This window comes from Electrona antarctica (genome assembly GCF_951216825.1).
Source record: "Electrona antarctica genome assembly, chromosome: 3".
Taxonomy (NCBI): domain Eukaryota; kingdom Metazoa; phylum Chordata; class Actinopteri; order Myctophiformes; family Myctophidae; genus Electrona; species Electrona antarctica.
In genome coordinates, this window is record NC_136808.1 from 26780956 (window position 1) to 26799102 (window position 18147).

The window sequence follows — 18147 nt, forward strand, 5'->3', positions numbered from 1 at the left end:
ACCGGCCGGAAGTTCATGATGTTGTGTAGCAGCTAACAATAGCCACAGCACTTTAGAATCGATCGACAACAACGGGAGACAAGAATAAATCTATCGAGACTAGCGACTGGATCGCGGAGCGCCGTCTAACACAGGATCTTTTTTCAGAAAAAGACGGGATGATTTAGATCGCGATTTATGAACGTTTTAATATTTTCGTTTTCATCAGCTAAACAGAGGAGGGAGTTTTTTGATGACGTCTCAGTCTTGCGCGTCACAGAGGAGAGCCCAGCAGGCGCACCTGGGCTATACAGCCAGGCGATCTGTTCTCGTATCAATAAACTTCGTCTTTAGGACAATACTTCGTCCTGAGCGCCGGGCGTTACTAATAGAAAGGACAAAGAACTTCGTCCTGGGCGATTAATCTGTTAACGGCGTCCCGACGTCCCGGGGCCTATAAAATATCTATTTGGGACGTAAATGTATCTCATTCGGGCCGGTTTCGGGACGAGAGGAGTTTTTGCATTGGAAATGCGTATATCGTGTGCAGTGCTGAGCAGCATGAGACTAGCAGCGCTGCTGAGACTTTTTGCACCGTCTGCAGTGCCGTCAGTCAGACAGTTGACAACAACAACACACCACCATTCACCCAAAGGAATCAACAAGCCACTTATTTGCTTTTGCCCCGTGGATGGGACATTTACATTTAAAAACTATCGGTTGGAAGCGTGGATAAAACCATGGTTGTGTCACGGAGTGAAAGGTTCCATGTGGGGCTAATGTTAGTCCAAGTCCAAGTCAATTACAAGTAGGAGTTGGACCCACGTAGGTCCAACCCACAGCTGACCAGATGAAACGGTTACGGCACATTGAATAATATGTTGGTATCCTCTGAAGCAACAGATGTTTTCTAATGCTCAGATTGTTCTGGAATTGCTGCCCCAACACTGTAGAATGCACTCCCCAAAACGCTCTCATTCCACAGTTTGTATTGATTTTATTCCTTCGTCTTAGTGTTCCCCCTAATAAAGTTTTGTTTTCTCATGCCACCCATGTAATAGACATTTGAGTATTCATAGACTACCTGCATTACTGCACGTTTATCTGTTGGTCTTGATCAAGCAGCCTACCACCAAAGTTGTATAAGCTACTGTAGTCACTATTCATTGATTCACCAAAATAACAAAATCCATTTGAAAATAAATATCACTGTTCTCAGGTCGAATATTGATATGCGGTTAAAATGTGATTAATTTAGATTACAAAGCCTCTAATTCGATTAACATTTTTAACCCAGCCCTATTTTTCATCTGGGAGCATTTTGACTACATCTATATTTTCTCTATCTACAGAAGAAACATGAAGCCAAACAAATAATGTACTGCATGTATTGTATTTATATAATAGGAATACAGTTATTAATGTCGCAATCTGAGTGGTCCTTTTTTTAAACTTTTTTTCCCCGGGACTGTATAAATTTACTTCGGGGCGGTTCAAATTGTATTTTGGGACGGTTCCGGCCTTCCGGGACGTGAAAAAGGTTAGTCTGGAGCCCTGCGCTAGAAGCTCCAAAGCATTCACATTTTGAACGAGAGACATGTTGAAGTCAGAAATGAAGCGCGTAGTATATATCCATCAGATCAAAACCACTGAGAGCGCCCTGGATTAGGAGAGATGAGGCATTATTTCTGCCACGCTAACAGCTAATCGAACGGTAAGCTAATATGAAGGCAGAGCGAAGCTACGGGTGCCTTAGAGTCTCAGTCAAAAAAAGGAAAAAATTCAGAATATTCTTCTCTCGCCTGATATCATTGAGGATGCGCTAGGACGTGTACACACGACCTATGAACGCGTCGATTGGGTTCCCTAGTGTGGAGTCGTCCTATGGACGGAAACGGTTAAGGTGGGAATATTCTCGATTTGGACATTATAGCCATAATAGCGTATATGTCGGACTGTCACTCCAAAATTGAGACAAAAAACATAAAAAAGGGGCAGGCAGCAAAGGTCGCCGGGATCGGGACTCGAACCCACAACACGCTGTCAGGCCCGCTTGATTACTTGCCTATAGGTGCCCGGACCGCTAGGCCAGCCCGGGCCTTGGCTTTGATTTCTGATTTATCTCTGCGCGTGTATTTCAGCAGGTTGGTTGGTTGCACTCGGGTGAAAATAGCAGACACTTTATCATAATGATACCCAGTTTTAATAAACCTGATAGTGATACTGAGTACCCCCCCACCGAACGCACGCATGCACGCATGCACGCAGGCACGCACGCACGCACGCACGCACGCACGCACGCACGCACGCACGCACGCACGCACGCACGCACGCGCGCACGCACACACACACACAGTCACACACACACACACAGTCACACACACACAGTCACACACACACAGACACACACACACAGACACACACACACACACACACACACACACACACACACACACACACACAACACACACCGTATCTTCATCTGGCCTTAGCTCCTGCCTGCCTTGTGTTTTAGAACAGTGGTTCTCAAAGTGGGTTCCGGGGGTCCTTCAGGGAGTTCCAGGGGGTCCCCAGCTAAATGACAGATATAGTTAGGAACCAAACGGACCCTTTTTTGTTTTGTTTTTTTGGGGGTCCCAGAGATAGAAAAATGGGGGTCAGAGGCCTAATGCTGTATGCATGGTCAAACTGGGGGTCCGTGAGTCACGTTATTGTTGCCTTAATTTCCCGCTAATGTATATTCCCAATTAAACAAGCATTATTAACCACGTCATGTTAAATGGATGTATTTTATAGAAAACATTATGGTTTCTTCTTCGCTGGTTTAGGAGAATTGAGAAGCATTTCCGCATTTTCTTCTTCTCTTTGTTGACCTGTTAGTGATGACACAGGCATCTGTGACTGGCTCTGCAGGTCTCTGAAAGCCCCCCCCACTCCCTCTCCACCCCCCTCTGGCTGAAGGTTTGAAAGCCCCCCCACTCCCTGGCTGAAGCCTTCTCTCCTTCTCCCTGCCCGCTGTCACACAACCTGGCTTTAATTGCAGCTTCTGCCATCCGTCCATTGCACTGAGAGGGAAGCTGAACTGGAGAGGAGATGGTAGACAGTCTGTCAGACGGAGGGGGGGGAGAGCAAGGTGAGGTCATCCCAGACCCAGAGCTATAGAGAAGAAAAGCCTGTCCAAAATCTTGTCTAATGAGCCTGCTGGAACTCCCATTCCTGATGCCTGCCACCTGCTACACGCGTGCGCACGCAGGCACGCACACACACAGGCAGGCGGGCGGGCGAGTGATGATCCAAGGTTCCCAGGTTCGATCCTGGAGTTAGTGTCAAAGTTGCCTCGGCAGCCAGACTTTTATCTCCGTTCGCATGCATTCATAAAAGATGAAAGCCTGGGGGAAACCCGTTGGAAGATCTGACACAGAGGAAGCCCCACCTCCTTGTATTTCTCTAGCCAATAGGGGGGGCGTCACTCCATATTTGGTGACGTCTGTGTTCTCCGCTGTTTTCTACCGGGGGCTCAGATCGGTGAACCAATAGGATCCACCCTGCCCCTCTAGACCAGAAATCACGCTGGCTAGTGTGGAAGTGTCCTTGAGTCAAGACTCTAAACCCCTAATTGCTCCTGATGTGCAGGTTGGTGCCTTGCATGCAGGTTTCCTCCGCCATCGGTGTGTGAATGTGTGTGTGAATGTGTGAATGTAATGCACAATCCACAGTACAGTATGTAAAGGTGTGTGAATGTGTGTGTGAATGTGTGAATGTAATGCACAATCCACAGTACAGTATGTAAAGGTGTGTGAATGTGTGTGTGTGAATGTAGTAAAGTGTCCTACTCCGTCTGACTGAGGTTACAGGGTTTGGGATAGTGTCAGTAATCGGTCGGACTAACGGGAGGTCGGAACAATGACATGTCGACCGACTTGCCACTTGTTTTCCTCCCTGACCTACATTCCCAAGGAGGAACCCCCTCTACTCTCCCTTCTGCATATTATATGGGCACAGCTCAGGCTCCGTGCGTGGAGCCTGACCCAGATCTGTGGGACGGCGCGTCGGAGACGATGCGTGATCGCCATGCCTGCTCTCTCTCTCTCTCTCTCTCTCTCTCTCTCTCTCTCCTCACCATCGGCCGTGGTCTGTCTGGACTCTGGACCATTCTATAGGAAAAGCAATAAAGCAGCAATATCATCATGGCAGTAAAAATGAGTACTAAACAACAGCAGTTGCACAATGTATGGTGGCTGTGTGGAAGGATCCTATCACTTGTGTGTGTGTGTGTGTGTGTGCGTGCTTGCGTGCGTGCGTGTTTTCCCGTTCCAACTTCCACGAACGGTATAGTTATATTAATTTATAACGCAGTCAACGTTAATGTTCATTTAGAAACTGCTGTATAATAAATAATCCCAGAAGTAATTGAAACTCCACAACTTCATTGTCCACCCGAGGCCAGAACATAAAACTATAAATACAAAACGGCTCTAATCGATTATGTCGCGTTTTGCTGCATCGACGCAGAATCGTGTGCGGCCCGAATCGCCGATGCATTGCAGAATGGATTATTATTATAGTGGAAGCTCACATCCACCCATCATGCTCTTATCTGGGCTGTCTGCTTACAATGTAGGCATTTATCTTAAACTCTTAATCCAGAGCGATTTACAATAAGCAAGGTCAACACAAGCTAACACATCAAAGGCATAGAAATAGCCATCTAGGATCATACAGTACGTAGGTAAACATGATGCACTTTGACTTCCTCTGCATCTTCAATTGACCTTCTTTACATCGATTGGAGGAGGAGAATCCTGTGTGTGTGTGTGTGTGTGTGTGTGTGTGTGTGTGTGTGTGTGTGTGTGTGTGTGTGTGTGTGTGTGTGTGTGTGTGTGTGTGTGTGTGTGTGTGTGTGTGTGTGTGTGTGTGTGTGTGTGTGTGTGTGTGTGTGTGTGTGTGTGTGTGTGTGTGTGTGTCGAAGGAACAGGACAGGCGGGGTGGGGTGTTTCCCTGCTGGCACATGCTCACACACACATTTCATACTCAGTCTGTTGTCATGACAGCCACCCCACACACACATGACATGCGCGCACACACATGCATAGAGATGCGCCCACACACATACAGTACAGAGTGTCTGAATATGTCTCCTCTCTGATTGGCTGATCAGGTCATTGGTTTGTGCTCGGGGGGGTAGCTGGTTGGCGGGTAGAAAAAGCATGGACTGGCTGGCTCTCCTCAGTGGTGGAAAGTAACTAAGTACATTTACTCAAAGGGCCACTTCACCCCTTTTCCAACCAGATCTTATTTTAACTGTTTCCGAACCGGCCCTGAGAAACCAAGATTAATTCACCTTTGCAATGTATGCCATGCCCGGCATCCCGATATTTGTTTTATTCCCCATAATCCAGAAGTAAAAAATATATAATTAGCATGATTAGCATTTTTATGCTAATGGACCGTGACGTTTACCTAAAAAAGCCAAAATACTCACGTGCACGCACATGCGCGGTCTTATGTCTTTATGTGCATTATGGATCATAATATGCTCAAAATGCGATATTCGGGGCTTGATTAGAGCTTAATTTGACTTCAGAATCACCTCTCCTCCTGACCTGTAGCTAGTGGAAGTTTACTATTGTTTGAACCGGAACTGATTGTCGGCCATTTTAGGAGTTTTTTCAAAAACGTCTGGCACGGGGGCGCTAGCGGCCACTATAGCACTGGCACTGATCCAGTGCCAGTGCTATATCTTTTGCTGTGGTGTGGAGGCTGACATGAGTGACAGCAGAGGCAGGTTATCAATCCTTGAAGCGGGTCAGTGCTGTCCCTTAAAGTACCATTTTGAGGTATTTGTACTTTACTTGAGCATTTCCAATTTCCAATACTTCTACTCCACTGTATATGTTTTATTTTATGCTGTCCAGCACTTATTTTTAAATGTGCTCTAGAAATAAAAAAATATTTGACTTGACTTGACTACATTTCAGAGACAAAATCTGTACTTTTTCTCCAATTATTTGAAAACGTGAGTTTCTACTAGTTGGAGATTAAAATTTTGATCAGAAAACATACTGTACATGAACCACGTCAGCCCATACATTTCGACCATTTGAAAATAGATCTGTATCTGCTATATATGTACACATGTTGAACTTGTGAAATGGGACATTCTGCAATATGTGCACTTTTACTTTTAGTACTTTAAGTACATTTTGATGCCGATACTTTTGTACTTGAGTACATTTTGAATGCGGGATTTGTACGGAGTACATCTATCTCTTCAGTGTTCATGTCTCTGCCTCTGCAGGCTCTTCAGTGTTCATGTCTGCCTCTGCAGGCTCTTCAGTGTTCATGTCTGCCTCTGCAGGCTCTTCAGTGTTCATGTCTCTGCCTCTGACTGCAGGCTCTTCAGTGTTCATGTCTCTGCCTCTGACTGCAGGCTCTCCAGTGTTCATGTATCTGCCTCTGCAGGCTCTTCAGTGTTCATGTCTCTGCCTCTGCAGGCTCTTCAGTGTTCATGTCTCTGCAGGCTCTTCAGTGTTCATGTCTCTGCCTCTGCAGGCTCTTCAGTGTTCATGTCTCTGCCTCTGCAGGCTCTTCAGTGTTCATGTCTCTGCCTCTGCAGGCTCTTCAGTGTTCATGTCTCTGCAGGCTCTTCAGTGTTCATGTCTCTGCCTCTGCAGGCTCTTCAGTGTTCATGTATCTGCCTCTGCAGGCTCTTCAGTGTTCATGTCTCTGCAGGCTCTTCAGTGTTCATGTCTCTGCCTCTGCAGGCTCTTCAGTGTTCATGTCTCTGCCTCTGCAGGCTCTTCAGTGTTCATGTCTCTGCCTCTGCAGGCTCTTCAGTGTTCATGTCTCTGCAGGCTCTTCAGTGTTCATGTCTCTGCCTCTGCAGGCTCTTCAGTGTTCATGTCTCTGCCTCTGCAGGCTCTTCAGTGTTCATGTCTCTGCCTCTGCAGGCTCTTCAGTGTTCATGTCTCTGCCTCTGGCTAATCTTCTCCGCTCTGCCGTTGCTCTCCTTGAAGGCATCTGTTGTTGTTGTTGGCACCACTGTTGATTTCCTCGACTAATACTACGACGAATAATGTTAGTCGGCTACCTTTTTTTCACTCGGCTATGATGACTAAGACTAAATATAGTGACAGTTTCATCAACAAATCAAAACTAGACTAAATGTTAGGAAGGTACTAGTGGACAAGAGATCCAGTATAAGTAAATAAATAAAAGGTAGCAAAGGAATAAAGCTTTTCAGATGCAATAGTCATGAATGAATTCATGTCGGTTAAAGGGGTGGTGCTGAATTTTGTGAAGCAAAAGAAAACATAATTGGGACGATGGGTTTTAAATAGGGGTGTAACGATATAGTAACTGCATCGAAAAATCGATTTTAAGCTCTAAATGAAAACAGCAACATTGACTATGTATCGTATCGTAATGCAAATAATCGATTGTATCAATACTACATTTTTGTGCATGGTTTTTAGCAATTTTTAGAAGAAAACATAAAAAGATGGGTTTAATTACTTAGTTTAAAATAATTTCAATGCATTTTAAATGGTTACTGTATCGATTTCAAATCATTGAATCGTATCGGATCGTATCGCCATAATTAACTAATACCGTCCATGTATCATATCGTCAACCATGTATCGTGATACGTATCGTATCGCTGTTAACAGGTTCCGTCCATCCCACGTGCCCACACGTCATAAGCAATCCAACCGACGGATTCAAAGGACGTGTGTACACGTCCTAGCGCATCTTCAATGATATCAACCGAGAGAAGAATATTCTGAATGTTTTTCCTTTTTTATTTTTGAGTGGGACTCCAAGGCCACCATACGCTTCACTTTTCGGTCCGGTCTGTTTAGCGCTGCAGAAAGAATGCCTCGTCTCTCCTAATCCAGGGCGCTCTCCGTGGTTTTGATTTGATGGGTATACAGGTACTAAGCTCTTAATTTCTGACTTCTCAACTGCCTCTCGTTCAAAATATGAATGTGATGGATTATTTAGCGATAATATTAAAACGAGAGAAAGGTAAGCAAGCAAAAAAGAATCTCAGTTTTTTTCCGGAACAGAAGGGGGAGTAAAAGCGGCCATGTCTTCCCGGCACCACAGAGCTCCTATTTTGAAGGAATCGCGGGGCTGATTGTATTAAAATGTATCGTTACACCCCTAGTTTTAAATGATGGTCTTTGAAATGCACCGACACACTTGTCAAAAAGGTATCCGGCCCAAAGTCAGCACGCGGCGGTGACATTTGTATGCACTCCAGCTTGAATGGAAAGAATCTGCAATCAAAAACCTTCAGTGGTAAAAAGGCAAAGGGTTTTTTTTGTTTTTGCGGACAGCTTTAGTATCAATATATTGTTTCGTTTTCCAACCCCAGTCCCCCCCCCCCCACCCCCAAGTTAAAAGGTTTGCTTGTGGTTTCCACTGCGTCCTTCTCCAGTGTTTGGAAGCCATTACTTCATAACCACAGTGGTCGAGGCCAAAAACCAAACTCCTGCTGGCGTTCCCATTATTACCAATAAGCGACTGAGGTGACATCTGGAGGAACAAAAAAAATAACACCAGGGCTTTAAGCTGTGGTCTCCCGGTGAGACTGTAGAGCCGGGGCTAGCACAACGGGGGCTGCACATTGTGTTGTGTAAACAGCGCAGCGGGAGATACGATCTAGTGGTGAAACCATACCTGCTCTTTGAATGAAAATCTGCCCGTTTTCCATTGTCTCTTTTGTTGTTGTTGTTTTTTCTCCATGTGGGATTTTGTTGCGAGAGGAATAGAGATACATAAAGGGGTTTTTACTGCAGCCCAGTGAAGTGTTCAAAGTCATTCCGTAGGCCATGGGCTGCCTGCCGTCCTGTGTCATTCCGCCCCATTTATTTATTTTTTATCTAATTTATGCAAAACGGAGGTGCATGTCACTACAGCTCTCACCGGGCCTGAAAATAAAGGCCCGGCCCTAATAGGGCCAGCCCGAAGCTTGGCCTGGCCTGACTAATTGTCTCCACCAGGCCGAAGGCATGGGGAGAGGGTATGTTTTGCACTTCGTCCGTGTGTGTGCGTGACGTGTGTGTGTGTTTGTGCGTGTGTGTGTGTGTGTCCGTGTCCGTCCGTCCGTCTGTTACCAGCTAATCTCCAGCACCGTTAACCCGGTCGATGCCAAAATGTTGCACACACACTCCCTCGATGCCAACAATGAACCTCTTCCCCAAGTTTTCCAGAACGGCCTGTTATAGCGCCACCAGGAGGCCGACTTTTGAAAAACACATTTTTTTGATATTACTCCTCCAGATTCTGTCCAAAAATACAGCAAATCGTTACACACTATCTCTATAGTCATGTGTTCAAGACGGATCTTTCCAATATTTCAGATTACATCCTAATTGGCTAACATTGGCTTTCAAAGTTTGCAGGATTGGCCCATTTTGAACAAAAAGCCTCAAATCATGAACGGAGCGTGCAATTTACGTGAAATCTTTCACGGACTTTCCTACTATGCTGAGGAATATATCCCACCCTTTTCACATTGGCCTGACTAATTAGCATGATGTTAGGCCCCAAAACCCGAACATTAAAAAAAAAAAAGAAGAGAGAGAAAAAATCATGGAGGCTCGGCCCAGGCCGACTAATTAGTAGGGATGTCCCGATACAACTTTTTTCGTTTCCGATACCGAATACCATAGAATAATATTTATAATAATACAAAAAGAAAAAAAATCTTATTTTGAACCAACCACCAACCGGGAATAGTGTTTATAGCTATCTAGCTATATATCTCGTGTTGTGTTTATAGCAGACTCCTCACTCAAATGTGCACTTGCAGTTTGGGCAACTCGAAAGCAAACTCCACATGACCCAACATTTTATTTACCTGCCATAGTGTCAACCCCTTACCCCTGTGTCGGATCTGGTTAGACTGGCATATTCCCCCGATACTGATATGACCCAATATGACCAAATAAGGACCGATCCGATACCTTTCCGATACCGATACAGTATTGGGACATCTCTACTAATTAGCAGAATTTGTTTGGCCACGGTTCCCGAAAACGTCGGGTCGGGTGGGGGCCAGAATTTTTAGAAGTCTAGCAGTCACTCACTGGGAGTAGACAGGGCTGTTGTTAGGGAGAAATTATGGGCTGTTTTAAGTGGTCTGTTGGATGCTGTGACTCAATGCTATTGTGAATCTGTGACCAGCTGCATTAGTGCTGTAGTCACTGTGGGCTTTTTGAAGAATTAAGTATACAATGTGGGCATGCACGCACGCACGCACGCACGCACGCACACGTGCACAAACACACAGGGCATGTACCCAGAGGTAATTTAGAGGTAATTGCTTTGTGTGTTTTTTCCAGTGTAGCACCACAGCGGTACCTATCTGGGGAGTAATCGACACATTTAAGCCATGCCAACTATCAAAGCACTCGTGTTTTCTCAAAGTGAGTCTATATTTTATAAATGGTTACTCGTGGTGGAAGCTGACGGGACATGTGACCTCTGACCTTACATAATCATTTCCACATAATAACAGCCTTACGAACCCTCACACGGTTCCACTTTACCTCTCTCCTGTGTGAGTAATTAAGCCATTCTGTACGGGAAGCCCTTTTGGTGTTTTAAGCATTATGTTATACTTTAACTATTGAAAAATAGCAGATCTCATAGCGCGGCACCAAGTGCAACCAAGTGCAGAGCAACGTTTTTAAGTCAAATCTTTGCTTATGAGGGGGGGGGGGGACAACATATTTTCAGATGGGGGTCGGAGGCCAAATACATATAATTGTGGGTGTCCTTGATTGACATGAAACAGTTTGAGAACCGCTGATAGGTTTTTCAGAAGACATTTGTAGAATCTGGTCTCGGTCGAAATGGGTTAAGCCATGTTACACGAAAGGGTGATCTTTTATCCAATATCCTGGGTGTGGGAGGCTTGTCATTTTCGACTTTTATGATCCGGTCGGGAGTGGATGGTAACTTACGTCATGTTGTAGGTCACTGGTTTGTAGTCATCAGGCAGGAATAGGGATAGTAATAGTTAACCTCCTTATGGCCACCCTAATTAACACCTTAAGGGCCCGGGCCTATTTAATCCATTAATAAAATGTGCCCATCGTTTATAGCCTAACAATAGCCACAACACTAAAGATGCAATCGACAACAACGGGAGGTAAGAATAAATCTATCGCGACTAGCGACTGGACCGCGGAGGGCCGTCAAACACGGGATCTTTTTTTATAATTAGGCGACATGATTTAGATTTCGTTGTCGTCGGCTAAACAGGCAGGGAACATTTTCGATGACGTGTCATTGTTGTCCAACACAGAGGATTGCGCAACAAGCGCAGCTAGGTTGTGGAGCGATGCGACCGGTTTTGATATCACTAATTTGACGGAGATGAATCAATCTCCGTCTCGGGCACATGACCGTGCACTTGAACTTGACAGTGATTTACGTCATGGGCCATTAAACTGTTAACAGTGGATTGTGCCTTCTACCTGCACTATTCATATTTTTAATTCATCATCTTAACACTCTTATGGCCCTTGACGTAATTGACGCAATGAAGCAAAAAATCCCTCATTACACTTGACGTAAATGACGTAATCGTTTAATTCCCTATAATCGGGGGCTTAATGTAGCAAAATGTAGCAACTTTTGGCTAGTTTGGCTACCTAAAACCGTCCGAAATCCTCGCGTGCACGCTCTCGCACGCACACGCACGGTCTTTATGTGCATCGCTGCGTAAAATGCGATGTTTGGGGCTTGATTAGAGCTTAATTTGACTTGGATATTAAAATAATCGATGATCGCTTAGCATCCCGGACATCTGACTGTGTAACACAGTGAAGAAAGCTAGCGGATGTTGTGATCCGTTTGACCGGAAATGACATCGCCAGATTCGCTCTATTTGGTCAAAATCGGCATAATGGTGAAGTTACCGCCACCATCAGGACTGGGTCTCTAATACTATAGGATTACCGTGTCAAAATGAGATATAGTGTGTATGTCACAGATTTTTCTATTGGCATTAAAGTGGCATACCATTCATTTTCATTAATATACCTTTGAGCTGTTGTGTGGTATGCCCCTTTAATCGTGAATCGATTCATCGCCGTTAAGACATTAGTCGGTTAAAGTTAACAGGTAATAACTAATCGCAATTAATGGAAAATGATGCGGGTCTATCATTGGGTGGTTTTCTGTGAATGAAATGCTGTCCGAGGAATTCACATACATTGCCTGGCCCTGTATCGTCAATGGTCACATAAATATTTGATTAAGGAATATAATATGTATATCAGCAAAATGTAGATTTGTATGTTGGACATTGAGAGAAACTAGACCTGTACGTGCCTGTCGGCCACAGCCTACTTGAGAACGATGCAACTTTGGAACCTAATAAGACCTGTTGTCAACTTGTCATAGCACTCGTTTTAACTGTCTGTCTGTGTCCCACATGGAGATCAATTGGCTGAGGCAGAGGCTGGAAATTGCACAGGTGAGGGGATTTAGGCTCTGCACTCCCTGCGGGGGTGTGGAACATGTGTGTCGAATGTGAAGTCGGTGGGGCAAACGGTTCTCGAGTTACGTGCATGACAACCGTACACGCACGCACGCAGACACACAGACGTGGTGCATTTATAGTAGGATTAAGATTCTCTGATTTTTTTCTTCACAAAAACGCTGCTTATCAACTAACCGATTAATCGGTCGATAAGCTTATCAAAACATATCAATTAACTCTTAATGGATTAATCGATAATTATTCACATCCCTACTAGGCAGGAACCCTCAAACCGGAATCAGTATTAACGCAAAATAATTCCCCGCGATCAAAGGCATCATGATTTCAGGGCCTACCCAATGAAAGCCTTGATGCGGCGCCTGATTCCGACACTTTTCTTCTTGGAATAGTTTCTTTGGTGTATCCATCTTTTATAACAACTCGTAGTGACTGGCGCAGTGTTGTTTTTGTACACCCCCCAGGCCGCTGACCTTTGACCTTCCCCCCAGGTCGCTGACCTTTGACCTTCCTCCCCCAGGCCGCTGGCCTTTGACCTTCATTCTCCCCAGGCCGCTGACCTTTGATCTTCCTCCCCCCATGACCTTTGACCTCCCACATACCGCTGAACCTTTTACCTTCTTCCCCCCAGTCCGCTGACCTTCCTCCCCCCAGGTCACTGACCTTTGACCTTCCTCCCCCCCAGACCACTGACTTTTGTGACCTCCCCTCCCCCCCAGGCCGCTGACCCAGGAAGAGATAGCCCAGCGCAGGGAGCTGGCCAGACAGAGGCACGCTGACAGGATGACAGCCAATCAGCAAGCAGAGAGCCAAGGAGAACCCACCCAGTCAGGAAGTAAGACAACCAAGCCTCGCGTATAGCGATACTAGCGGTAATATCACTGAGTGGATATTTGTCTCGTCCCTCACAGTATTAGATTATTTTTCTTTCTGCAATGTCGCGCCCCATATATGAATACTGGGCCCTGCTTGGTTATAGCCTGGTTCCAGACGAATCTGGTTGGCTCGTCACCACATTTGCCGTGATGTCCTCCCACAATTGAGATGGGCCAGACTTAATCTGCATTGAGAGGGGCCAGACTTAATCTGCATTGAGAGGGGCCAGACTTAATCTGCATTGAGATGGGCCAGACTTAATCTGCATTGAGAGGGGCCAGACTTAATCTGCATTGAGAGGGGCCAGACTTAATCTGCATTGAGAGGGGCCAGACTTAATCTGCATTGACAGGGGCCAGATTTAATCTGCATTAACAGGGGCCAGACTTAATCTGCATTGACAGGGGCCAGATTTAATCTGCATTAACAGGGGCCAGACTTAATCTGCATTGAGATGGGCCAGACTTAATCTGCCTGGGGCAATATGTTTTGAGAGGGGCCAGACTTAATCTGCCTGGGGCAATATGCATTGAGAGGGGCCATATTTAATCTGCCTGGGACAATATGCATTGAGAGGGGCCAGACTTAATCTGCCTGGGGCAATATGCATTGAGAGGGGCCAGACTTAATCTGCCTGGGGCAATATGCATTGAGAGGGGCCAGATTTAATCTGCCTGGGGCAATATGCATTGAGAGGGGCCAGATTTAATCTGCCTGGGGCAATATGCATTGCAAAGGCAGATGAAGGCTGGCTACTAGGGTTGGGTGACGATACAAATCTATCGTCAATCGCGAATGTACGAGTCCAATCGCCGAATATTTTTATTAGGCGATTTTTCGGGACGATTTTTTCTTTTGCAAAATATTAGCCCAATTAACCTGTAAAGTGTGAGCAACGTGTGAATCAATTTGGGCCAGCAAAGTAGTAACAGCGGCCGGGTGGAAATCCCCTCATCCCGTTATAATGGTATGCTCCCAGAGTCCCCGCACGCAGCATCGGGGAACGGCCAGAGTAAAGGCTGGGACCGAGCCGAGGGAGGCTACTGTACTGTAGCCTACATACATGTTGTTTACGCTCCGGATATACAGTCACAACAGAATGCACACTGCTGTCTCGTGTCTCATCACAATCCCAATGCGCCACCCGTGAAGTCGGGGGGGGGGAAATAAAAAACAGGCTGCTAGTGTTAGTGTAGGCTCGGGGATCGTTAGCTTAGCGTGTAGCTACTGATTCAACCCACTGATTGAACTTCATCTCCACCTGTAATCTAGGTTATTTTTTTATTGACAACGTGAACGAACCCCGACACCAGCGCTGCAAAAATAGACCGATCGCTCCGAGGGGAGGGAGGCAAGACTTCTCCGGGGAGGAGGAGAAGTTACTAGGGCAGGCTACATGTTGCTGTGGCTAACAACACTGTCACCAGCCAGTGGTTGTGATGTTAGCTTGGCTTGCAGCTGCTTGTCCGTTCCAACTTCACTTCATCTTCACCTGTAACTTATTTCTTATTTTGTTACCCTGGCTGCGCAGCTGCGCTGCAAAAATAGACGGATCTACAAGCTCTCAACGCGTAGTGAACGGCGCTGCAAAAACAGGCAGGACGCGGCGCCTTGAGAGCTTGTAGATCTGGCTTTTTTGCGACCTGTAGTGAGCTGTTCTCACTTTACTTTTATGACACGAATATATCGTCCATCGGCGATTTTTGGACAGACGATGGGCGATTGAAAAAAATTGGCATATCGCCCAACCTTACTGGCTACGCGAGGGTAAGGACAACCCGTGCTGTTGCAAACACCCATCCAAATGTTGGTTTGTAGACCTTTTGGCTACTGTGACTGAGTCCATATCTCTCTCTCTCTCTCTCTCTCTCTCTCTCTCTGTCTCTCTCTCTCTCTCTGTCTCCGTCCAGGTGGAGAGCCGGTCTCGTCTCAGATGGACACTGTGGCGGTCAGAGAGACTAGGCCGGGCGTGGACGAGGAGGACGAGGCCAAGGAGACGTTTGTGGCGTTCGCCCGAGTCTACAGCGGAGTGGTGAAGAGAGGACAGAAGGTGTTTGTCCTGGGGCCCAAATATGACCCCGCCCGGGGCCTCAGCATGGTAAACAAACAGTATATGTCCTGGGGCCCAAATATGACCCTGCCCGGGGCCTCAGCATGGTAAACAAACTGTTACATGTCCTGGGGCCCAAATATGACCCCACCCGGGGCCTCAGCATAGTAAACAAACTGTTATATGTCCTGGGGCCCAAATATGACCCCACCCGGGGCCTCAGCATAGTAAACAAACTGTTATATGTCCTGGGGCCCAAATATGACCCCACCCGGGGCCTCAGCATGGTAAACAAACTGTTATATGTCCTGGGGCCCAAATATGACCCCACCCGGGGCCTCAGCATGGTAAACAAACAGTATATGTCCTGGGGCCCAAATATGACCCCACCCGGGGCCTCAGCATGGTAAACAAACTGTTATATGTCCTGGGGCCCAAATATGACCCCACCCGGGGCCTCAGCATGGTAAACAAACAGTATATGTCCTGGGGCCCAAATATGACCCCACTCGGGGCCTCAGCATGGTAAACAAACAGTATATGTCCTGGGGCCCAAATATGACCCCGCCCGGGGCCTCAGCATGGTAAACAAACAGTATATGTCCTGGGGCCCAAATATGACCCCGCCCGGGGCCTCAGCATGGTAAAAAAACAGTATATGTCCTGGGGCCCAAATATGACCCCGCCCGGGGCCTCAGCATGGTAAACAAACAGTATATGTCCTGGGGCCCAAATATGACCCCGCCCGGGGCCTCAGCATGGTAAACAAACAGTATATGTCCTGGGGCCCAAATATGACCCCGCCCGGGGCCTCAGCATGGTAAACAAACAGTATATGTCCTGGGGCCCAAATATGACCCCGCCCGGGGCCTCAGCATGGTAAACAAACAGTATATGTCCTGGGGCCCAAATATGACCCCGCCCGGGGCCTCAGCATGGTAAACAAACAGTATATGTCCTGGGGCCCAAATATGACCCCACCCGGGGCCTCAGCATGGTAAACAAACTGTTATATGTCCTGGGGCCCAAATATGACCCCACCCGGGGCCTCAGCATGGTAAACAAACTGTTATATGTCCTGGGGCCCAAATATGACCCCACCCGGGGCCTCAGCATGGTAAACAAACTGTTATATGTCCTGGGGCCCAAATATGACCCCACCCGGGGCCTCAGCATGGTAAACAAACTGTTATATGTCCTGGGGCCCAAATATGACCCCACTCGGGGCCTCAGCATGGTAAACAAACAGTATATGTCCTGGGGCCCAAATATGACCCCGCCCGGGGCCTCAGCATGGTAAACAAACAGTATATGTCCTGGGGCCCAAATATGACCCCGCCCGGGGCCTCAGCATGGTAAACAAACAGTATATGTCCTGGGGCCCAAATATGACCCCGCCCGGGGCCTCAGCATGGTAAACAAACAGTATATGTCCTGGGGCCCAAATATGACCCCGCCCGGGGCCTCAGCATGGTAAACAAACAGTATATGTCCTGGGGCCCAAATATGACCCCGCCCGGGGCCTCAGCATGGTAAACAAACAGTATATGTCCTGGGGCCCAAATATGACCCCGCCCGGGGCCTCAGGATGGTAAACAAACAGTATATGTCCTGGGGCCCAAATATGACCCCGCCCGGGGCCTCAGCATGGTAAACAAACGGTATATGTCCTGGGGCCCAAATATGACCCCGCCCGGGGCCTCAGCATGGTAAACAAACGGTATATGTCCTGGGGCCCAAAGATGACCCCGCCCGGGGCCTCAGCATGGTAAACAAACGGTATATGTCCTGGGGCCCAAATATGACCCCGCCCGGGGCCTCAGCATGGTAAACAAACAGTATATGTCCTGGGGCCCAAATATGACCCCGCCCGGGGCCTCAGCATGGTAAACAAACAGTATATGTCCTGGGGCCCAAATATGACCCCGCCCGGGGCCTCAGCATGGTAAACAAACAGTATATGTCCTGGGGCCCAAATATGACCCCGCCCGGGGCCTCAGCATGGTAAACAAACAGTATATGTCCTGGGGCCCAAATATGACCCCGCCCGGGGCCTCAGCATGGTAAACAAACAGTATATGTCCTGGGGCCCAAATATGACCCCGCCCGGGGCCTCAGCATGGTAAACAAACTGTTATATGTCCTGGGGCCCAAATATGACCCCACCCGGGGCCTCAGCATGGTAAACAAACAGTATATGTCCTGGGGCCCAAATATGACCCCACCCGGGGCCTCAGCATGGTAAACAAACTGTTATATGTCCTGGGGCCCAAATATGACCCCACCCGGGGCCTCAGCATGGTAAACAAACTGTTATATGTCCTGGGGCCCAAATATGACCCCACTCGGGGCCTCAGCATGGTAAACAAACAGTATATGTCCTGGGGCCCAAATATGACCCCGCCCGGGGCCTCAGCATGGTAAACAAACAGTATATGTCCTGGGGCCCAAATATGACCCCGCCCGGGGCCTCAGCATGGTAAACAAACAGTATATGTCCTGGGGCCCAAATATGACCCCGCCCGGGGCCTCAGCATGGTAAACAAACAGTATATGTCCTGGGGCCCAAATATGACCCCGCCCGGGGCCTCAGCATGGTAAACAAACAGTATATGTCCTGGGGCCCAAATATGACCCCGCCCGGGGCCTCAGCATGGTAAACAAACAGTATATGTCCTGGGGCCCAAATATGACCCCGCCCGGGGCCTCAGCATGGTAAACA

General features: G+C 47.3%; 1 protein-coding gene across 2 annotated transcripts in view; it reads left to right on the top strand.

Moving 5' to 3' along the window:
- The window catches only part of efl1 (elongation factor like GTPase 1), a 130871-nt gene that overhangs the window by 21579 nt on the left and 91145 nt on the right, over nt 1–18147 (top strand). For both annotated transcript variants that reach the window (XM_079497105.1, XM_079497106.1), the window contains exons 13-14: nt 13219–13334; nt 15286–15473. In XM_079497105.1, coding sequence (XP_079353231.1) covers nt 13219–13334; nt 15286–15473 — 304 coding nt within the window. The remainder of the gene's footprint in view (nt 1–13218; nt 13335–15285; nt 15474–18147) is intronic.